Here is a 24,443-nt window from a genome sequence, read left to right as displayed (position 1 = left end):
TTCAAAGACAGAAGGGAGGGAGTAAGAAAGGGAGAGAGAGGGAGGGATTAGAATATAAGTGCTTCTTGGACTGTTATGGAATCTCTAAGAATAAGGCATTTGTAAAATGTAGAGGTGGTTAATCAAAACTCTGAAGTTTCAACTATTTTTTTTTGTATGTGATATAGTCAATTTATGATACATTGAAATTCAGAATGAAATAAGATGAGTAAAACATTTGATAAATAAGTGTTATTAATTATAACAGGATATTTGTATAAGGGCTGGATATTTATAGTCAGTATACTTTCATATCTGCTGCAGATAAATGTACTAATAACTTTGTACATCTTAAGTAAATATTTATTTTGTCATTGTTTAATTTTGTAAGCACGTTATTAATATTCTCAGTATCCTTTATTTTACCTTAGAATTTGTCTGTGGAAAACATACTGTTTGAAATGAGGGACCATCTCTCCCAGTCAAAGGTGATTGAAACAGAATTAGCAAAGCCTTTATTTGATGCCCTGCTTCGAGTCGCACTGGGGAATCACTCAGTAGATTTTGACCACCACGATGCTATGACTGAGAAGGTATGGATAACATTCAGTTGTGTTTTTTAGGTATGACTAGCAGAGGCAGACGGGCATGGGATGGGACCAGCCACTGATGAATGTGGTTAGAACACGGGCCAGGATCTGGTCATATCTCCTTCTGTGAGTCATATCTCCATCACGTGGGATGGACAGTATCCACTCAGTGCCCCGTTTCATGAAAAGCAGGAGAGCAATGTGACGTGCTTGTTTTCATCTAATCTGGCAGTTTACTGACAAATTGCTCTCAGTGAGACAGAAATGTATTATTTGATTTGCTAAGTCTCGCGTATAACCGATAGTTTATTAAATGATCATTCAGGCATGGTGATGACTCAGCTCTCTTTTCTGATCCTATATTGGTACAGTTAATATTTCCAGAACTCTCTATTCACTTTCATTTTAAATCACTCAACATAAAAATGACTAGTACTTGCAAAGAAATTAGCACAGTTTTTCAGTCATTCGTGTTGGCATTTTTTTTCTAAAAGAACTATTTTAATATTTTTCCTGAAACCGTGATGCATATTTAGTTTACTTCCCTCTCCTTTCCTGTTTCTTTTACCTTCAATTAATTGGCACCTGTCCTTTATGTAACTTCTCTCTTAATTTCTCAGTCTAGCCATGTATATGACATTTTATAATCTTCTGCCGTAATATTTTACGTTGCTGTTTGTCAGAACTTTAAAAACTTACTGAAGTAGCTACTAATGCCTTCATCATGCTCCTGGATCAGTTGGTTAACTGGAAAATGTTACAATACCTCCTTTAATCTACCTTCTATTAATGTTGCAGTGATAAAGCACTATGAGATTCTGTAAGTGAAGATGTTTTCTAAAGTGAATATCTTAGTAGCATTTTTATGAGAAAAGCAAGATTTCAGGTTGCACGATACTACACAGGAAGTTAATGCTGGATTCTTGATTTCTGAGAATCAAGAATACATGTAGATAGTCTCATTCTGAAATCTTAAAATTAATCCCTTTGAACAATTTTCCTGTCTACTCTGGTTATCTATTTTATGAAACATTTCATTTATAAAAATCCTATGGAAAAATCTTTTTCCATGAACAAATGTGGAAAAATGGTATTTATTTACTAGCATAAAGTTGTAAGAAGTATAATTCCACCTCATTGTGGTTTTTGGTCATTTGCTATTGTACAACTAGTGTGAAATTTCACAGACTTCTTTTTCAGTAAAACTGAAATGACCCATAGCTTACTCTGTTACAGACCCCCATTTTGGAGGTGTTAATAAAGTCCAGAGATTCTGGAAAATCTTGCTGCATGAAATTCATAATTTATAGTGCTTAATATTGATTCCTGAGATTTTTTTTCATAAAGAAAACAGTGAAGCTATCCTCAAAATCACTTTTGAGTAATAAATATTCTATTATTAAAAATGAGCAAATATTACTACTTTTGCCTTCTAACTGCACCAATCTTATAGAGTCATCAGTCTGAAGAAGGATTGTCATCCCAACCTGGTGATTTTTCGGAAGAAGCTGAGGATTCTCAGTGTTGTCTTAAACTTTTGGCTGAAGAAGAAGGTTATGAAGCAGACAGTGAAAGCAACCCTGAGGACAGTGAAACCCGAGATGATGGTAAAATATCACTGAAGTACTTGTGGACGGATTTGCAAGTCAGATTATTACTTAGAAAAATGGTTATAATAATACCACCTTGGAATTTTGTATTGCCTTGCAATTTAAAAGAGGCATTGCTACGTTTTATTTGATCTCAACAGTAAATTCTGGCATTTGTATATACGACTTAAAACAGATACATTTTGGTATTACAAACATTAACTGAATGCCTGAGAATACAGGGTAGAGAAAGTCCCTGCTTTCATATATATTCCAATAGAAAAAACAAGCAATAGGTGTCAGAAGTGAACAGTATCAAGAAATAAAACAGGGTGATATGGTAGTGATCGGGTGGTCAGAGAGGGCCTTGCTGAAGATGTTAGTCTATCCAGACACACATTGACAGGAAGAGCATTTCAAGCAGTTTGTTATGAAGATTAAATAACGTAAGCTGTAATACAGACATCTTTTTGTGAAATCCAAAGATGCTGCAGCATAGACTTTTTTCTTAGTTCACCACATCCCAGCTTGTCCTTAGGATGGAGCTACATTGTACACGATCCTTTGTCCCTGGGGTTAAAACTTGGGTAGAACGGGGCGCCTGGGTGGCTCAGTCGGTTAAGCGTCCGACTTCAGCTCAGGTAACGATCTCGCCGTTAGTGAGTTCGAGCCCCGCGTCAGGCTCTGGGCTGATGGCTCGGAGCCTGGAGCCTGTTTCCGATTCTGTGTCTCCCTCTCTCTCTGCCCCTCCCCCGTTCATGCTCTGTCTCTCTCTGTCCCAAAAATAAATAAAAAAACGTTGAAAAAAAAAATTTAAAAAAAAAAAAAAAAAAAAAAAAAAACAACTTGGGTAGAACAACAACACCACAAATGGATGGATTGGAGCCAAGAGATTTCTGGGAAGTCTCTATCTTTCTAAAGTTGGTCTTATGACAGTCCCTTATGTACTGCTAGTCCTCACTAAGTTTATAGCAGCTTGTCCTCCATAGTCTATTTTTTCCTTCCCATTGAGTAAAGGAACAATCACTGATGTCCCACTGAAAGGGCTTGATAGACGCATAGCAAGTATTCGTTCATTCATTTGTGTACCATAAAGAGAGTGAAAACAAGAAAAGCACAGCCACTAATTGAAAGAATATACATGTGTGTATATGTATACACACACACACATATTCATATAGCTTACTTGATTTATTAAACTATTCTTGTTTGTTTCCAGTTTTATTAAGAAATAATTGGCATACATCACTGTGTAAGTTTAAGTTACACAGCATGATGGTTTCATTTACATCTATTGTGAAATGATTACCACCATAGTATCAGTTAACATCCATCATCTTATATAGGTACAATCAAAAGGAAAGAAGAAAAAATTTCTCCTTGTGATGAGAACTCTTAGGTTCTGTTCTGCTGACAACTTTCTTCTATTATCATACAGCAATGTAGGGGTGCCTGGGTGGCTCAGTCAGTTAAGTGTCTGACTTCAGCTCAGGTCATGATCTCATGGTTTGTGGGTTCGAGCCCCACGTTGTACTCTGTTCTGTTCTGACAGCTCGGAGCCTGGAGCCCGCTTCAGATTCTGTGTCTCCCTCTCGCTCTGCCTCTCCTCCACTCACGCCCTGTCTCTCAAAAATAAATAAACATTAACAAAAAATGTTCATATCGTATAGCAGTGTTAACTATAGCCATCATGTTGTCCATTGCATCCCTAGTACTTATTTATCTTATAACTGCAAATTTATACCTTTTGAATTTTTTTTCCATTTCCCCCTCCCTCCACCTTCTGAGGCAGTGCTTTTGAAAAAATATTGCTTGGGGCGCGTGGGTGGCTTAGTCGGTTAAGCATCCGACTTCGGCTCAGGTCATGATCTCACAGCTGGTGGTTTCGAGCCCCGCGTCAGGCTCTGTGCTGACAGCTCAGAGACTGGAGCCTGCTTCGGATTCTGTGTCTCCCTCTCACTCTGACCCTCCCCTATTCGTGCTCTGTCTCTCTCTGTCTCAAAAATAAATAAACATTAAAAAAAACAACTTAAAAAAAAAAAAGAAAAGAAAAAAATAATGCTTTAATGGGGTTGGCTTTACCAGAGTACTAACGTTTTATGACAGACTTCCCCCTTTTTATAGGTTTGTCAACTAGCTCTTTTAAAATATTTGTTTTAATGTTTATATTTGTTTTTGAGACAGAGCATGAGTGGGGCAGGGGCAGAGAGAGGGGGAGAGATAGAGAATCCAAAGCAGGCTCCAGGCTCCTAGCTGTCAGCACAGAACCCGACGTAGGGCTTGAACTTGTCAACCAGGAGATCATGACCTGAGCCAAAGTCTGATACTCAACCGACTGAGCCACCCAGGAGCCCCTCAACTAGATCTTAATTTAAAGAACTCCAGTCCACATAGACATTTATACATTTCTTGACTACATGAACATTTTTTTTAAAGACCCCAAGCAGTCACTTTTAAGAGCACATCAGTTAAATTTTCCAAAGTGTAATATTTGGTGACAGTGTCTATCTTTCTTATGAAGAAGTCAAAGTATAGGATTCACCCAACCGCTAGCCAAGCCTATTATTTTCACAGATATATGGGCAGGCAAATGAACCACCCTGTGATTTAGGTATTTTGGCAGCAGAAAGTTTGGGATAGTGGTTTTTTCCACTTGTGCCAGAGGAATGTGTTAAATCTGTATCACATGTCTATAAAATTTACTGTTGATATTTGTAATTCTGTTGAAGACCAGAACTACTTTTAAGCCACTCACTCATCTTCAAATATCCACAAGACTTGATTATTCAGGATACTTACTGTAATCAAAAGGCACCTTGTAGGAAAGGGCATCGTGAGAATCTTCTTATAAATAGCACTTTGCCACAAGATCTCCTAAATGTTAAATGAGATTTGAAATATTTATTCCGTGTTTAGGGAATAAAAACAATCTTTTCTTTTCCCCTGTCAGGTGTAGACGTAAAGCCTGAAGTAGAAATTTTCAGCGCATCAGGCGATCCGAAGGACTTACTTGAAAACCTCACAGACGGGGAAATAATATATCCTGAGATTTTTATGCTGGAATTAAATTTGCTTTCTGCTGGTAAAGCCAAACTTGATGTACTTGTCCATGTATTTGAGAGTTTTTTGAAAATCATCAGACAGAAAGAAAAGAATATATTTCTCCTCATGCAACAGGTAAAAGATGCATTTGGTTAAATGTGATCAGTATTTATCATGTTCATGCCCCAGTTACTCATCTCTCTATTTTGAACCCAACTTGCCTGAAAATTATTTGAGATGACTACTTAGTCTTTTATAATGCCTCAGGTATGTTTTTACCTATGAGTGGAAAATCTGAAAATATTTTAACTCCATGGTCCTCTAAAGGAGCATAAAAAAATTAATGTCATTGGCTAACTAGTCCTAGTATATTTCTGAGAATGGGTGATAGTTTTAAAATTACATTGAATTTTAATATGGTCACTGTTTTTGAAAAATCAGAAAACAAAAACAGTATAAAAAAATAAATGTATACACCACCTAAAAAAAAAAGATAATGAAAAGTATGTAATTATATACATAGCATTCTCTCCAGTTATTTTAAAGTATTTATATATGTATATACAGTAAACTATCAATTTATTATGACATTACAGTTGCTTCATGCTTTCATGAGGTAAGAAATTTAATTTCTTATGTTTTGTTTTTTTAATCTTCAGGGAACTGTGAAAAATCTTTTAGGAGGGTTCTTGAGTATTTTAACACAGGCTGATTCTGATTTTCAAGGTGCGTTGAAACTGTTAGTTTTACACAATAGCTTTAAAATTATTTTGTTGTTATGTGAAATGAAGAGTTGGTAATAATGGCTTTCGCTGGCATAGTGCTCTGTGGTTCCAAAAGTAGCTTTATATGCATCATCTCTCTTGTTCCCCAGAAACACCCAATAGAATAGACGTGGTATAAGTATCTTGATTTTGTAGAGAGCAAGCTCTGGATTCCAAGGGACTGAGTGAGTTGTTCAGGGTCGTGTACGTAGAAGTGGCATCACGGCAACTGTAGTCTAAACACTGTGTTGCTGCTTCATCAGATACTGAGTGCCACTCTCCACTCAGTGCTCTCACAGACGTTTGAGGAATTCATAATGAGTATATAAAATGGTTATATTATATATAATAGATAGAAACCTAGCTTTTAGTTGGAGAAATCTAGATTTTAGTTGGAGAAGTATAACACGTGTGAAACGTTAATTCAGGTTTGTCAGATGTTTCCTCATGATTAAATTCAAGTTACGCGTTTTTGGCAAATAGGCCTCATAAGTTACGTGCCTTTTGCGTGTGTCGTATTGTGGTTTGTGTATCTGTATCTTATTACTGTGATGTTGACTTTGATCGCTTGGTTAAAGTGGTGTCTTGTTGAGTTTCTACATTGTAAAGTTGCTGTTTACTGTGGTATTTGCCAAATAGCTATTTTCTATTCCCATTATTACTTCTATATTTATTAATTGGGATTATACTGTAAAGAAAAGTTTTTCCTCTTCTTCCGTTTACTTGTTTAGTGTATGCGTATGTTTATATTTATTGTGGTAGACACTTTATTGTGGATCCTTTTGAGCTGAAGACTTATTTCTAGCTTAGCTCTGAGAAATTCTATTATATTACCTTTTAATAACAGTTTTATTGAGATACAATTCATATACTACGCAGTTCACCCATTTAAAATATGCAGTTTAGTGTTTTTTAGTATATTCGCAGTTATGCAACCATCACCACTTTTTTGCTATTCTGAATAACACCATGAACACTCATGTACTAGTTTTCACATGGACATATGTTTTCATTTCTTTTGGGTCCAGTGGTACCTCTATGTATAACTAGATGAGGAACAGCCAGACTGTTTTCCAAAGTGGCTGACTTATTTTACATTCCCACCAGCAGAATAGGAGGATTCTTGTCTCTTCACATCCTTGCCAACACTTGTCATTACCTATGTTTTTGGTTATATCCATCCTAGTGGGTGTGACATGATATCTCATTGTGGTTTTGATTTGCATGTTTCTGATGGCTAATGTTGTTAGTCCTATTTTCTTGTGTTTATTGGCCATCTGTGTTTCTTCCTTGGATAGCTTTGGAGAGATTTCTATTCAGTCCTTTACCCATTTTTATTTTGGATAATTTGTGGTTTTAATCATTGAATTGTAAGAGATTTCATGTATTCTAGGTAAAAACCCCTTACCAGAAGTATGATTTGCACATATTTTCTCCCAGTCTTTGGCTTTATCTTTTCATGTTCTTGATGGTATACTTTGAAACACAAATTTTTTATTTTGATGAAGTCCAATTTATCTATTTTTGCATTTGTCACAATGCTTTTGGTGTCATATCTAGAAAGGTCTAACAGTCACAGAAATTTAGTATTTTTTTTAATTTAAAAAATTTTTAAATTTTTATTTGAGAGAGAGAGACTGAGAGTGCACGAGATGGGGAGCAAGGCAGAGGTGGGGGAGAGACAGACAGACAGACAGACAGACGTCTAAGCAGACCCCATGCTCAGCGCAGAGCCCAATGTGGGGCTCGATCCCACAACCCTGGGATCATGACCTGAGCCAAAATCAAGGCACCCTGAGACTTGGTATTTTTAAAAATAATTTTCTCCTCTCTGTGTTTTATGCTCTCTTCTTTTTTACATCCTAATTGTAGTCTCAGGCCTTCTTGGATTGACTTTGCATTGTCTTAGCTTTCCTCTCACATTATCTACTTCTCTCTTTTTGTGCTGTGTTTTGGGAGATTTCTTCAATTCTATTCCAACCTTTTGTCCAATTTTTAATTTTGGCAATTATCTTGTAATATTTAAGAGCTTCTTTTTGTTCGTTTGATTTTTGGTTATTCCATTTTCACATAAGGATAAAATATCTTCTTAAATATATCTGGATGTAGGGGCACCTGGATGGCTCAGTTGGTTGAACACCCACATATCTGGATATATATCTGGATCTAGTCATTAACATCTTAGAAAGATATCTTTCCTACCCTAAATTATTTATGTTCTCTCTGGAGTCAGTTTATCAATTTGTCTTTTATATCTTGTTTTTTCTCTTTTATGTTGCTGATTCGCAAATATTTTTTGAACCTTTTATTGCCCATTTCTATTTAAGAAAGCCGTTGGAGCTAATGATGTAAAAGTAAATTTGCTTTCCTATTTGGCATCTTCCCTGAATGGGCAATCTGTTGACAATCCCTGATGACTGAAGTTCCCCAAATACCATAATAAGGAAATCTTTACTTTGGGGGGCCATTAGGGCCACTATTACCCCATAAGACATTCTGTGTACATTAGAAAAGTATTTCCTCCACACATACGGCTTGTGAATAGTGTCTTCGTGCTAAGAAAAAGTCATCCCTTCATCCAGGCAACACAGCCCAATGCCAGGATGCATGGCTTGGTGAATAGCTTTCGGGTTATATTTTAGTCCCTGTTCTCTCCCTTGGTTAAGCTGCTTGGCCTGTCTGCAGACTGTACTTGTATAACTGGTAGCCCTGGTGCTAACGTCCCACTCTCCAGCTCAGCTTCTGCCCGGCAATCCGTTGAGTTTCTTTCAAGAGTTATCAAGGTGTGGGCATGGAAGTCAAAGCTGAGCTACCTGTGCCCTATATTCAGGATCAAGGAGAGAGGTAGGTGCTTCCAGACAAACCTTGTATTAATCCCTGCATTTGTAGCCTCATTCTTACTTCCTCTCCAGAATGTAGACAGACAGATTGGCTCCTCCTCCTCCTCTGAGCCGCTTTGTAATTCAGAGAGATTCTAGACTGCAGCTTCTCTTATCTCTCTGCTCTTGCATCTTCAAGAAATGTTTTTAAGTCTGATGTGCCCCCAGTGCCCACTGACTCCCCCCTTTTATTGCTGTTATGGATCTCTTTTCTTCTTGTAATTCTGTACTTTTAGTTCAGCAAGTTTTCAGTAGTAGACAAAGAAATATAAATATATATCTCTATCCCCTCATTTTGAACTGGTACCTGTCTGTGCTGAACTTAAAAAAAAGTCTAAGCACCCATATATACTTTATTTTGATCATATTCCTTCTCCCCTTCCACCCCCCGTGATTATCTAACACTTTATTTGATAGTGTTTTTTAAAATCAGAATCCTAGTTAGGTTCATACGTTACAGTAAGTAGATATGTCTCAACTCTTTTCTTCTGTGGATGTCTACTCTCAGTCCTTGAATTTTGTTGCTGTCGTCGTTAAAGAAGCCAGGTCTTTTATCATGAGGCGTCTCCTGCATTCTGAGTTTTGGTGATTATGTCCCCGGGAGGTTGTTTAACCTGATCCTTTCTCCCTTATATTTCCTTTCACTGGTAGTAAGACCTAGAAACCTAATCAGATTTAGGTTCCATTTTTTTTTTTAACAAAGTGTTTTAATGTTTACTTATTTTTGAAGAGACAGAGACAGAACGTGAGCAGGGGAGGGGCAGAGAGAGAGGGAGACACAGATCCAAAGCAGGCTCCCGGCTCTGAGCTGTCGGCACAGAGCCCCACGCGGGGCTCGAACTCACAAACTGTGAGATCATGACCTGAGCCGAAGTCGGTCACTTAACCAAGTGAGTCACCCAGGTGACCCTACTAGGTTCCGTTTTTTGACCAGAATATTTTACAGGCAGGAGTCCGTGCCTCCAACCAGAGGCGCATGATGTCTGGTCGTCTCTCTTGGGGAGGTGCCAGGAGCCATGGATGCTCATAGCCTAGGTGCATAGCAAAGTGCATAGCACTGCAAAATGGTAACATGCTGTGATTTCATCTTTGATAAACGGGAATACTTAAAGAAAACTTGCTGTCATCAACTATTTGGTTACCCTGAGATAGAGTTCATAAAGGAGAGGCAGGAGAAATACTTAATTACTTTCCTGTAGTGACTAGTTTTCATAGTTCTTACTCTACAACCTTTCAGGGGTTTGTGTTACAGGGTAAAGTCGGTGCTATTTTAGTCTCGTTGCGTCAGTTCACTGCTTCTACAGAACATGATGCTTACACGTGGCTTCTGTTCTCAGGTTGCACATCAGGGTTATTTCTGGCATGTCTAAAATGGAGATAGTATTTCATTTGTAGGAATTTTTTTGCTGAGGATTAGCTGAGATAATGCATGTAAACGTACTTTGAATACTAAAATGCGTGCTACAAAAATTAATCACTTTATTCTAAAAAGTTCTGTGAATTTATGTACTACCAATTATATTTTATTCCAAACCCCACAATGGAATAAAGAAAGCGTTCAAAATAGTTTGTGGTATTTAATTATCTTCATAATCTTTAATATTTACACTTTTATCTATGTCATCTAATTAGAAAGTAATACTTATAATTTAAACAGTTTCAAGATGAGAAGGTAGCAGACCATTTTATGGTATTCAACAGTGTCAACTTACTTAACAAATATTGTATTAATTTATGCTTCTTTAAATAATACCTTTACTGGGAACTAACCAACCTTTAAGAAAAGTGGGGGTGGGGGGGTTGTCACTGGGTGGGTTGGTTTGCATTTAATCATATTGCTATTTTTTCAGCATATTTTTGGATTATTAGATTGTTTATAATCCACTGAAGATGTGAAACTAGTATTTGATCCCTTTCAGTGAAATTGTTTGTTCTGTGTCTTTCATTTTGTATTGGCTTTAATTTTTTCCCCCCTATCTTTCTTTAATTTAGCATGCCAAAGAGTATTGGTGGATCTTTTGGTATCTTTGATGAGCTCCAGAACGTGTTCGGAAGAGCTAACCCTTCTTTTGAGAATATTTCTGGAGAAATCTCCTTGTACAGTAAATATGCTATAATTTAATTTTTTTTCACGGATACCTAATAGGATATTTTAAAAACTATTTGGAAATCACTAAGCTCTCTCTTTTGTTGTGGTAATTATTATACAGTCAACTCCATGTTATCATGTGTGAGATTCTCAATCATTTTATTATTTGCCCACATTTTAACTGTTTCACTTCAGTTTTGGCTAACCAGCTTCTCGTTGGGACCGTAGTCCCATTACCTCATCCCACCCCCAGTTGTTGTGCTCAAGAAATGCCAAGTAATTTTAATTACTAAAGAGAACTTAATTATGAGTAGTTGTTACCATTTTAAGGATTATCCTTTTTTTTTTTAGAAAATTAGTATCTACTCTTCAGGTATCTTGTATCACTTCTTTCCGTTGGTGTAACTTAGTGACTTTTAGATTGTTCTTTGCTGAGAAACTCATTTTTATAATGAGACCTTGACTGGAAGCATATGCAAATCAAACAGAAAACCTGGGAGCTACTTTCTGTGACGCAAGATTAAATGTCACTGAGCCCTGCCCATTTCCCCACCTTACTCCTGCTTGTGGACCCTGAGAGGACTCTATGGAGCACAAGGTTAAAAGCCACTGATGTAGACGTTTGGTGACTGTAGTTTGGAGTGTTTCTTTTTTAAAACATTTTTAAATATTTATTCATTTTTGAGAGAGAGAGAGACAGACAGAGAGGCAGAGCATGTAAGTAGGGGAGTGGCAGAGAGAGAGGGAGACACAGAATCCAAAGCAGGCTCCAGGCTCTGAGCTGTCAGCACAGAGCCTGACGTGGGGCTCAAGCCCACAAACCTTGAGATCATGACCTGAATCAAAATCGGACACAACCCACTGAGCCACCCAGGCACCCCGAAATGTTTCTATTACTTTCCCTGAGTGCATTTCTCATCATCATCATCATCATCATCATCATCATCAATATTAGCTGTTATTTTATGCATAGGGCATATAATTGGTAGGGCATTGTACTAGGTTACTCTTTTCTACTTTTTTACTTGTCTCCTTAGTCATTACTTTTCTCTTTAATTAGATGCTCGTTTCCTCTCTTGTCTCTTCTACAGTTCTACACTTCAGTTTAACAAAAAATTTGTAATTTATAAAGAAAACCTAAAAACACTTATTTTGTTTTACCAAAAGCAGATGAAAGAAAATTAATTTGATTAGGGAAAACTCATGTAAAGTAAGTTGGAAAGTAATTGAGCCACTCAATTTTATGAAGTCAGTCATGTTAGAAATATCATCCAGAAATCTGGAGAATTTGTCAGGTGTCTGGTTCTGTGCTTCACTTAAAAATAATTGAGAGACGGGCACCCAGGTGGCTCAGTCAGTTGAGTGTCCGACTTTTGATTTTGGCTTGGGTCATGATCCAAGAAATCATGACATCAAGCCCCACATCAGGCTCTACACTGAATGTGGAGCCTGCTTGGGATTCTCTCTTGCTCTTCCTCTGCCCCTCTCCCCTACCCATACTCTCTGTCTCTCTAAAAAAATAAATAAATAAAATGAAGTAAAATAAAAAGTAAAATTGAGAGAAACAACTATAGTCTACTTAGAAATAAACATCTTTCTTTGGTAGAAATGATTCCAGATATAATTACTGTAGTTAATTTATTTTGTTTTTATTAAAAAGTTTTTTTAGTTTATTTTTTGAGAGACAGAGAGAGCAAGGAAGGAGCAGAGGGAGAGGGAGACAGAGAATCTGGCAGCACAGACTGTCATTTATAACCAGAATTTCAACATTATTATGTACCTTAACATGATCCTGACGTTTTGTTTTGCTTTTTCTCTAGGAAGTTCTTCTTTTGGGTATTCTGAAAATTATTGAAAGCGACATTGCTATGAGCCCTTCACAGTATCTAACCTTCCCTTTACTGCATACGCCGAATTTAAGCAATGGCGTTTCATCGCAAAGGAGTCCTGGGATTCTAAACAGTAAGGCCCTGGGATTATTACGGAGGGCACAGAGTTCGCAGAGCAGGAAAGAGGCCGACAGTGAAAGTTTCCCCCAGCGGCTGCTCTCCTCCTGGCACGTAGCCCCAGTCCACTTGCCGTTGCTGGGGCAGAACTGCTGGCCACACCTGTCAGAAGGGTTCAGCGTCTCGCTGTGGTTTAGTGTGGAGTGCATCCACGAAGCGGAGAGTGCCATGGAGAAAGGAAAGAAGATAAAGAAAAGAAACAAATCCTTACTGTTGCGGGACAGTAGTTTGGATGGCGCAGGTAGGATGTTCCCGCTGTTATCCGTTGTCTGTTTCACTGAGCTTTTTCACGTGGGCATTTGGGTTGAGCTGTAAGGACATGGGGATTTCTCACTGGCTCTGGACATGTTCTTCGTGCTAGGTGCCTTAGTGATGGCAGGCCCTGCCTCCCCAAAGCCTGGCTGGTGAGATAGCTTCAAAAACCCTACTTTCTTTTGTACTTTGGCCTCGGGGCTGGAGGTGGGGGCTGCGGCGGAGGGACCCCCACGTGTACAACTGCCGTGGGGGATCACCAGCCCCATTTCCTGCCTCTTTCCTGGTCCCATGACTGGATTAGGGTGATTCCTGGTGTGAGAGAAGTAAAGGAAGAAGCCCGAGAGCCACTCTTCTGTCCTTCTGTCCCCTTCTCCCCAGGCCCCAGGAGCCCCCATCTCATCTCCTTTCTCTCTCTTAACTCAGCTCTCCTCCTTGCGCCACATCGGTCCGCAGTGCCCCTCTCCTAGTTCCTGTCACGTTGCGTTTGAGTGAGTCAGCCTTTCTCCACGGTTAGAATCATTTCTATTCCAGTACTTTCTATAACCGATCCAATCTCTGTTCTGCCACCACGAAACTGGGTCTGGTTCCTCATATGACGAGGGCAGGAAGAACCTGTTCGTTAAAAAGCAGTTTATGGTGGTGAGAAGCCAAGCAGGTCGGCTAATTGTTAGGGTCCATGGGATGGATGAAATGACTGGATGAGACAGCTGGTTAGGGCTCACGTGGAGGTCCTGGCCGCAGGGGCTCTTCACGGGGCAAAGCTGACGCATCCCGCTGGCTCCCTGCTTCGGAACACTAGGCCTTCGGGCAGGGTCCTCCACCACGACACTGATAGAAAAGAAATCCTTAATGATGCTGTCAAGACGGGAGAGTGAGAAGTGTCACCTGATGTCCGCAGCCGGAACTCGGAATCCACTTCTCCAGACACATTTCCGTGTTGTTAGCATAGTGTACTCCTGCACTTTTGCGGGTTAGCCTAGGAAGCCAAAGTTAAAACAAAACAAAACAAAAAACAAATAGTTCTAGCATTTTCTTTTGTGAGTTGAACTTTGCCACTAAGGATTGATAGCTCTGAAGCAACATATATGTGATCTTATCGATGCTGCTGCTGCCCCGTGTACATTGAGTGCTTTCTGTATGTGCATTACTTTGCCCCACTCTTTCTACTTACGTTTTCAATCTAATCTTCACAACGGTTCGGTAAGGTGAGTGCTCGCACCGTCCATATCCACAGATGATATGAAACAGCATGACCAGTTTATATAGCTGGTAAGTGATGGGAAGGGATTTAGACTCACCTATATCTAATTCAGAGCTTGAGCGCCACCCCTGTACTGTAAACTGTGCAGATCTCTTTCTCAGATTTAAGTGGGGGCAATCACAATGCAGACAGTCTCTGATAAAATGAAATAAGTATACACAATGACCTGAGAAAAAGTGGAGTAGTGGGCAATTAAAAAAATTTTTTTATTGTAGAAATATATTAGAAGACATATATTTTAGAATGACAATTCTGCATAAACATTAAAAAAGAACATTTAAAAATAGTATATATACCAAAATTTTGAAGGGAGAAATGAAGAAGATATTATAGTGATGACACATCCTTTGCCCTAAACCAACTTTGTGACCTTGAGCAAGTCTCAACACCTCAATTCTGTCACCCTCTAAATGGGGACAATAAAATTTACCTCAGAGGATTGTTGTATTAACTATTTGTTATATTTCTACTTTACAGTAGCTGGGTACACACTGGTTTCTGATCTAGTCTTTTATTTATGCAACGTCAGATTTGATATGGAAACATTAGTAGCACATCAGATATGAATTCTCTATACATCTCATATCTTGGGCAATAGTCCTCAAAATAATGAATTTAGGGGGAATATTCTTAAAAATTGGTGGTGTTTATACTTGTTGGAAAATGGCAACAAATATATAAGCAGTCTAATAGCGGGTAGTGTTCATCTTTTCTGAAAGTCTGAGCCCTTGGACGTGCATTTTGTATTTTGGTGCATCTTCATTAACATAGCTCTATGTGAAGTCAGGCAGTGTAGTAACAGTGTAGATGGCTTGAGGATTCAGTGTGGTGAGAAACCACTTGAAGTCAAGATGAATAACCAGATAGCCCAAAGCATATGGCATTACCTTAGCTTGCCTTAGAATAACATTTTAGAGTTTCAGAATCACTTAGCAATTATATGCAAAGATGATTCATCAGGGAGTCTAAACAAAGAATATATTCAAACAGCACAATTGTTCAAAAATCAATTTTTTTTTTAAATCATGCTATTGTAATAATTATAGGATGATTTTTGGCCGCGCATGTGACAATGGTGTGTGCTCTGTGGGCCAGGGTCTGTAATGGCAGAGTGACCGAATCCAATCAATAAGAGAAATGTGGCACAGTTTGTAATAGGTCACCACAGTGACATCACAATGATCTGTTCATTCCCACAATTAGCCCTTAATTATCATATATTTTGAAGACTTTAATAACTTCCAGTGTACCCAGTTACTGTTTTCGCTCCTGGTGCTTTTTTGGAACTAACATCTCAAGTTTGGGAATATTGTTTGGAACATCCAGGTAAATAATTTACTGCAAATGAACAACGATGCTTTATATTCTTTTAAATTCACGTTTCCCCTCATTTTATCAACTGCTTTACTGATTATTCTCACGTCTTTTTATCATAGAGAACAACAGACTGGAAGGTGCCGAGTACATAAATCCTGGTGAAAAGCTCATAGAAGAAGGATGTATTCATATGATTTCCTTGGGATCCAAAGCTCTGATGATGCAAGTGTGGGCTGATGCCCGCAATGGCACTTTTATCTTCCGGTATCGATTATCCTCAACCCCCTGCGAATAGATCGCATATTTAAATAATTTAGATGAGACATTGATGTGAAATCTAATAAAGATAATTACAGCAAATCAGAAAACCGTTTTTAAAAAGATACATTCTAACAAGTATTAATACCACCTCTGTAACAATATATTATTCTATCCAAAAATCTATAACTAAACTCTGAAAGTAGATTATGTTAATTCTCAATTAGATTTTAGACCAATGCTCACTGAAGTCTTATCTATGGAAATAGTCTATCAGATTGCAATCACCTTAAGATGTTATTATCAGACAGCTGGTTTCCATGCAGATTATATGTTTAATAGCCATTACCTGCTAAACTTCAATTCTTCTTGCAGTCTTGTCTTTTTTTCCTACCTCTTTTGTTAACTGGTATACAAATCTTTTAGTTGGATTGAATGAGTATCATACAATTTTTATAAAACTTTAAACAAAGATATGGTATTTAGAGGATATATGCTTTTTGTTATAAAGGTTACTTGGTATTTTGTATGCATTATATCCTAATTCTCTCAGCAATCCCTCCAAGTAGGATAGACCCCCTAGTACATCTTGGCATTTAGACATTTATGTACAACATGTATTAATTTTTGTATGAACCAAAAATTACACTGTAATTTCTAAAAGGGCAATGACTGTATAAATAATAACAATACAGAAGCACCTGGGTGGCTCAGTCAGTTAAGTGTCCCACTCTTGGTTTGATCAGGTCATGATCTCACGGTTTGTGAGTTCGAGCCCCACATCAGGCTCCGTGCTGACAGTGCGGAGCCTGCTTGGGATTCTCTCTCTCTCCCTCTCTCTTTGCCCCTCTCCCGCTTGCTCTGTCTCTCTCAAAAATAAATAAAGTAAAACATTTAATAAATAGTAACAATACATTTTTTTTTCAAATTGAATTTTGAAAATTAATGCCTAAATTATTCACACCAGCAAATGAGCTTCATCTATTTTAGTTCGTGAATTGAGGTAATAATATAATAAAATAACTAAGCAGATTTTATGGTGTAAAACAAAGACCTACTGACTTTTCAAATTAGTTTAAAAATAGAACCGGGGCATCTCGGTGGCCTAGTCGGTTAAGCCTCCAACTTCAACTCAGGTCATGAGCTCATGGTTCGTGGGTTCGAACCTTGGCATTGGGCTCTGTGCTGACAGCCCAGAGTCTGGAGCCTGCTTGGGATTCTGTGCCTCCCTCTCTGTCCCTCCCTGCCTCGTGCTCAGTCTCTCTCTGTCTCTCAAAAATAAACATTAAAAAAAAAAATAGAACTGATTTTTGGGGCACCCGGGTGGCTCAGTCAGATGAGCGTCTGACTCTTGATGTCAGCCCAGGTCATGATCTCATGGTTTGTGAGACTGAGCTCACATTGGGCTCTTCAATGACAGTGCAGAGCCTGCTTGGGATTCTCTCTCTCCCTCTCTCTCTGCCTCTCCCCTGCTGTGCTCTCTCTCTCTCTCTCTCTCAAAATAAATACACTTTATTTATTTATTTATTTATTTATTTATTTATTTTTAATTTTTATTTTTGGGAAAGAGAGAGACAGAGCATGAACGGGGGAGGGGCAGAGAGAGAGGGAGACACAGAATCGGAAGCAGGCTCCAGGCTCCGAGCCATCAGCCCAGAGCCTGACGCGGGGCTCGAACTCACGGGCCGCGAGATCGTGACCTGGCTGAAGTCGGACGCTTAACCGACTGCGCCACCCAGGCGCCCCAAAATAAATACACTTTAGAAAAAATAGAACTGATTTTTAATCTAATTCAAACAGTTGGAATTATAGCTATTAGACATTTATTAAATATTGAGATCAGAAATTTCATGTTTTCAGCCTATACTTTTTCTCTTTTTTGTAGTATGTGCATGGATTCAAACGATGACATGAAAGCTATTTTACTGGCACAGGTTGAATCACAGGAGAATATTTTCGTCCCCAGCAAATGGCAACACTTGGTCCTCACCTACCTACAGCAGCCCCAAGGGAAGAAGAATAACCATGGGAAAATCTCCATATGGATCTCTGGGCAGAGGTAGGAAACGTTTTTAGTAAATACTTACTAACTTCCATTAAAATTTTAAGTTTAGTTTGTCATAGCTTCTGAAGCAGATCACAGGAAACTATAGATACGATGTGCTGTATGGTAATGCAGGAGTCTATGTCAGAGTCGGATACTTTTTCCTGTGTATCACTTTAATACAAAATTAATCTCTCATGCAAGTTAATACTTGGGTTTGAGGGAACATGCAGAAAACTGACATTTAGATGTTTATATAGAATATATGATAGATCAAGGAACAGAACCTATAGTTTGGTCTTTCATGCCTATAAATTTATAAAATGAATCCACAAGGAATTATTTCAATTAAGTGGATAATAAGGCTAAGACCTAAATTAAGTCAGGGTTTCAAAAGAAATTAGAATGACCGGAGCAAAATTTAAGCTAGTGTGTATCAGGTAATAGATTAAAATGGGGTCCTAGAACATGCCATGTGATAGATTCAGGAATACTGTGTGATTTTTACCGACCAGGAGAATTGTGGGTCAAGTTAATATGAGTTGTGTTTTGGAATATCTTAATGTAAAATAAGCCAGAGAGAACTATAAAGTATCTTGGATTTGTAAGAGTTGCGAAGTATTTTATGAATGAAGTAACCATGAAAGGGGATACAGAATTGGATAGTGGCGCAGCATGGGACAGGATCAAACTGGCTGGAAGGAAGAGTCTGAGTTCAGTAATGAGAAAGAAAAGCAATGGGTATGGTAATGCTACCTGGATAGGCAAGTTATGCATGTCAAGATGAGGAGGCTAGATTTAATCGCTTGGACTATAAAATACTTCTTACCTGTTATGTTGCACACCTTTTGCTAGGTGCCTTACATGCATTATCTCCCAATTCTCTTAAAAATCCCTCGAAGTAGATAAGACCACAGAAATAACACATGCCCTTAGCATAAATGAGCCTATTCTTATTCATTCATTTGTTCATCCATTAAATATTTATTGAGGAATTGCCATGTGCCCAGCGTGCTTGTATCAGGCCTGAGGGCAATGGTAAATAAGACTTGGCACTGAGATTAAACTGAGGGTTGATGGGGAGGGCGAGGAGTGGGAAGGAGGGGAAAGTGGGTGATGGGCATTGAGGAGGGCACCTGCTGAGATGAGCACTGGGTGTTGTATGGAAACCAATCTGACAATACATTTCATATACAAAAAAAAAGACTTGGGTTCCATGCCTTCTTGGAACTCACAGTCTAATGGGGAAGCAGACAAGGAGCAAACACAATGAAATGATTATATCCAAATCATGACAGATACTGTGGAGGTAACAAACAGGTCCCCAGACAGAAAATATCAGGTTTGCTACTTAAAAGGTAGGTCAGGGAAGGCGTCTTTGGGAAAGGATTATTTAAGCTGAGACCTCGAGGGGAGACGGGACGTGCTCTGAGCAGGGGAGAGGCAGAGCCTTCCAGGCAGAGGGGAAGGCCCGTGGAAGCCAAGGGAAAGCTCTGTGCTGGCTCATTGCTGGAAGGGAGGCTGTCAAGTTGACTGCTTAGAGCTGTCCAGCCTCAATGCCAGAGGAAGGCAGAGGACAGGGGGCTTGTGAGTGGCTTTAGGGGAGTCCCTCCCCAGGGTCCACCACAGGAAAGAACAGGCTTTGGGAACAAAACCAAGGCTTCAGTTTTTGTTTATTCATTTCAAAAAATCCATGAAAATATGTCATTGAAGCTTCCATATTCTAAATAAAATATTTTCTGAGGAGTTCTCAGACTTCAACCAATTAGTAAAATTTTTTTTCAGAACCTTGAGTTAGGTCGGTTGGAGTTGGGGACAGGGCTGTGCATAGCGAGCCTCTTTCTCATGGACCCTGTCCTCATTTCACGAGCTCTCACCATGTGCCAGGAACTGTATGAAACACTTCACACAGGTGACCTCATTTGGTCCTCCTGACAACACTAGGAAGAAAGTATATTGTTTTCTCTATGTTACATATGAGGCAATTGAGAGAGACCCAGAGCGGGTAAAGTCATGCCACAAGTATGGGGTACAGCTGAAACCTGAACCCAGATACAGCCCATGCCTTAGAACCCTGTGTTTTGCCACCCCAATGGCCTTTTTCTGAATCAGACCACCTGACAGGTATAGGAGTCATAAACTAACTAGACATGTTCAGAATGAGGGTTTAGATGTTCATTGTGGATGGTTGGTGAGCATAGTCAATTCATATATTTCTACATTACTTTGAAGGAATTTTTTTTTTGCCATTGGTACAAAGTGATGATTTCATCTGTTAAGAGAGCAACGAGCAAGTGACCAAGGACGAATATATTATTCTGTTGATTTAAACTTGGCACTTTCTGAATTAATAGAATAATTTCTATAAGTAATATATTTCAGGAGAACATTTTTAACAGTATGTAACACTGAAAACAAATTATTAATAGTTTACATTCTTATTTAATGAACAGCACACAAATGTGGTAGGAATATATGGCACATAGTAGGTACTTAACATTTGTTGAATTCATCTTGCAAAGTGTTCTTTAGCCTTAAAAACTGTATTAAGTCATACTGCCAATAGGTGGCAATAGTGTTTCGGTCACGGCCATGTATTTGGTTCAAGAAAGATGCATGCAATCTGGAAATGATCTCACTGTATTGCTGTATGTCTGTTATACCTCAATAAAAAAAAGTTATCTCACATTTTTATCAGAAAATATTTCTATTAAAATAGTTAAATTTTTATGTTAAATATAAAACAGAAAGCCTTAGGGAAAAGTTTTTAAATTTAAGTAAATTGACATACCAACATAGAATTTCTTGGTAAACTCTATGAACATTAGCATATTCTAAGTCTTTATCTTATTCACAAACTTTGCCTTTATAAGTTACCTTCATTATCTTCATATGCAGCTTAAAATATTCCCCCAAAAGGGGTAGAACTTGGCACTCCGGACTTCCAACTGGATGATGAAATCCTCTCATCGTGTGTGTCTCTCTTTGAGGAAGTGTCCGTTTACTTTTTCCTACTCTGTCTTTTGTAAGGATTCCTGTAAATACAACAGACTAACCCAAACTCTATGACTGAGCATTGAAAAAAATAGAAAATGCAGAAAAGCATTGCATTTCAGTGGCTAGTCAGAACCAAACCTTGAGAAATGATACTCCTTTTCTGAGTAGTCTTTGATGGCTTCATAGAAGGTGATGTTTTAGGAATGGTTTACCAAGGTGGGAGACTTCTTGGTAAAATTAGGGGGAGGTGGTTGGTTTGTATTTGTAAACCAGGAAGGCGCATGTGCAGAGGTCAAATGGCAAAGAAAACTTGCCTCAGGTGTCCGGTCCCTCCTCCCATGGCCTGCTGCGGGGCCATCAGGCATGTCTGTTCTACTCCCCTCTTTCTGGAATTTGTATACTGCTAGCACTAGGGACCAGGAGACAGCAGAATCCACTCTCTTTCTCCCCATCACCAACTGTTTGATACTGAACCGAGAACACTGTTCAAGAACTTCCCATTATTAAACATTTACACCTTTAAACTATTCAAGTCCTCACTGAAGTAATTGACTTAACTTTGTTTTTAACACAGGAAACCTGATGTTACTTTGGACTTTATGCTTCCGAGAAGAACAAGCTTGTCATCTGATAGCAATAAAACATTTTGCATGATTGGCCACTGTTCATCATCCCAAGAAGAGTTTTTGCAATTGGCTGGAAAATGGGACCTGGGAAATTTACTCCTCTTCAACGGTATACTTTTTTCCTTCAAAGCGTTTCCAGTTTCTTCTTTCAGTTAACAAGTATTAAACTAGTAAATTTTCCTGGATAATAATCCAGGATATTAATCCCTATTCCTTCACTTGTACTTAGTAAGTATTACATTTCCTAGATACCAAGATGCACTTCTAAAATATTTCAACATTTTTATAATATAGATGTTTCTTAGAATTGATATATATGTTTAATGCAGGGGTGTATGTCATACCTCCTACCAGCCTCCCCCAAAAGGGAAGCGCATATCAAATCAATTTTGTTTTATAATCTAGGAAAATACAGAATTGACAAGTAAACTTAGAATGATTATCTCTTACTTATAATTTTAGTATATTCTTTTTTTTAATTTTCTTAATGTTTATTTTTGTGAGAGAGAGAGAGAGACAGAGTACGAGTGGGGGAGGGGCAGAGAGCGAAGGAGACACAGAATCCAAAGCAGGCTCCAGGCTCTGAGTAGTCAGCACAGAGCCCGATACAGGGCTCGAACCCATGGACCATGAGATCAATGACCCGAGCCGAAGGCAGATGCTTAACCAACTGAGCCATCCAGGCAGCCCAATTTTAGTATATTCTCTAAGAATATCAAATTTTAGGGAAAAAAAGAAATATATGATTTAAATATATATATCACTAAAAAACTTAAAAATAAAAATAAAAAAATGTATAATCACTAAACCTGGCACATAATAGCATTCAGGCAGTGTTTATTGAATAGATAGAAGAATGGAGGAATGAGATATCAATTCATATTTATTTTAAAAAGGAATTTACTGAAGTATGGTTTCCATTTATTTAAAAAAGGCAAAACAAAACCAAAGTAACTGTTATCTATCTTAAGGAAAAAATAGAAATTTTATTATTTTATTTTATCACAAGCTTCACAGTTAACTTTATGTATATTAATTCATTTCCCGTCCATACTTGGCATAGGTTATTTGCTCATGACACCAATTTGGAATGTGAGACTTTATCAATTTTATAGAGATAAAAGAATCTGACAAAAATAACTAACTCTTGATTTCTTGCTTTTTATGAAAAATTCTGGTTGGAGTATGATAAATAAATAACTTTATTTTCTTGTTCAGGAGCTAAGATTGATTCACAAGAGGCCTTTTATCTATATGCTTGTGGACCCAACCATACATCTATAATGCCATGTAAATATGGCAAGCCTGCAAATGACTTCTCCAAATATATTAATAAGGACATTTTGCGATGTGAAAAAATCAGAGAACTTTTTATGACCAAGAAGGAAGTGGACATTGGTCTCTTAATTGTAAGTTTTCATTTCATAAGTTTAAACTTTTTAGTAACTGATAATTCATGGTTATAAAATGTGTAATTAGCTATGAATTAGATTTCTAAAGTTTCTCTTCTTTCTTACTCAACATTTTCTTTCCTTAAGAACATGTTTCTTTCTTAAAAAAAAAAAAAGCAACCTGAAATACTCAGAATTTGTTTTCGGGTTTCAAATGTTTATTCCCTTTTCCTTAGAACTATATTTCCATACGAAGCATTAGTTTAGTTTATACGTACTAATCATTCAAGAAAAATGTTTATGATATGGTGCAAATATAACATCTGTTAGCGTAAAAAATACTGCTCATTATATTTCATTTCCATATTTATAGATAAGTAGTAATTTTTATTAATAGTATTATTTTTATTTATAAATATTCCGATTTTAAAATATTTATTCTTTGATATCAGTAACAACCAGGAATTTTGCTTGCAAAATATTGCTAACTCTGGTTATATGAGACTCTCATGTTGTTTTTTTATACACTGTTGTAATTTTTTGTTCAAGTGTATAGTTCAGGAGTTTGTGGTAGATATTTTTCATTATAGCAACTAGAAAGCTGAGCCTTCATAGTCTTAGAAGATCTACTAAAAACTGGTAGATCTGGCCAGGAAACTGGGTTCCTTCTCTTGCTTCTTATGAGAGGTACAGTTATAGGTCAGAGATTTTACTTGAAGGAGACTACTAGTTTGGAATGTATTTTGTTGTTGTTGTTGTTGCTGTTGTTAGTGAGATGTGTATTGCACAATCAAAATAAATTCTATTTTAAAGCTGTAACATTTGACTAAAGGAAAGGAGAAGTTCTAGCAGAGATATTTTGTAAAATACATGTTAAGTCTTAAGTGGTGTTAAATATGTAACTGTGGTAAAGCGGATAGAGAGTAGATACGTATGGAATTTGACTTATGATCTGATATTGTGTATACAATAGTTTTCTCCCTAAGGAGTATCCAAAAAGGGGGGTTGGGAGCATTTGGCCGGTCCATTATGATTGAGTGATGACCAGGGATGCTAAATGTTCTGCAATGCAAGGGCAGTATTATATAGAGCACAGAATTATCCTACCCCAAATGTGTCACCATTAAGAAAACATGCTTTAGGGAAATGTTTCTCAAACCTAAGCGTACAGCAGAGTCACCCAGAGGATTTATTAAAACACAAGTTGCTGGGCCAGACTTTTGGATTCAGGGGTCTGAAGTGTGGCCCAAGCAATTTGCATTTTTAACAAATCCCAGATGACGCTGTTGGCTGCTGCTTGCTGGTTCAGGACCACACGTTGAGAATCTATGCTTTAGGCAGACCAAGGAGTTACAC

General features: G+C 37.9%; 1 protein-coding gene across 1 annotated transcript in view; it reads left to right on the top strand.

Moving 5' to 3' along the window:
* LYST (lysosomal trafficking regulator) overlaps positions 1-24,443 on the top strand; it is a 176,088-nt gene that overhangs the window by 52,465 nt on the left and 99,180 nt on the right. The window contains exons 7-16 of the mRNA XM_078434192.2: positions 411-572; positions 2,023-2,176; positions 5,109-5,335; positions 5,860-5,926; positions 10,836-10,945; positions 12,753-13,179; positions 15,891-16,035; positions 17,915-18,088; positions 21,645-21,805; positions 22,915-23,105. Coding sequence (XP_078290318.2) covers positions 411-572; positions 2,023-2,176; positions 5,109-5,335; positions 5,860-5,926; positions 10,836-10,945; positions 12,753-13,179; positions 15,891-16,035; positions 17,915-18,088; positions 21,645-21,805; positions 22,915-23,105 — 1,818 coding nt within the window. The remainder of the gene's footprint in view (positions 1-410; positions 573-2,022; positions 2,177-5,108; positions 5,336-5,859; positions 5,927-10,835; positions 10,946-12,752; positions 13,180-15,890; positions 16,036-17,914; positions 18,089-21,644; positions 21,806-22,914; positions 23,106-24,443) is intronic.

This window comes from Panthera onca, chromosome D2 (genome assembly GCF_046562875.1).
Source record: "Panthera onca isolate mPanOnc1 chromosome D2, mPanOnc1 haplotype 2, whole genome shotgun sequence".
In the NCBI taxonomy this organism is placed as follows: Eukaryota; Metazoa; Chordata; class Mammalia; order Carnivora; family Felidae; genus Panthera; species Panthera onca.
The sequence above is the reverse complement of the archived record's forward strand: the minus strand, read 5'-3'. Positions and strand labels throughout refer to the sequence as shown.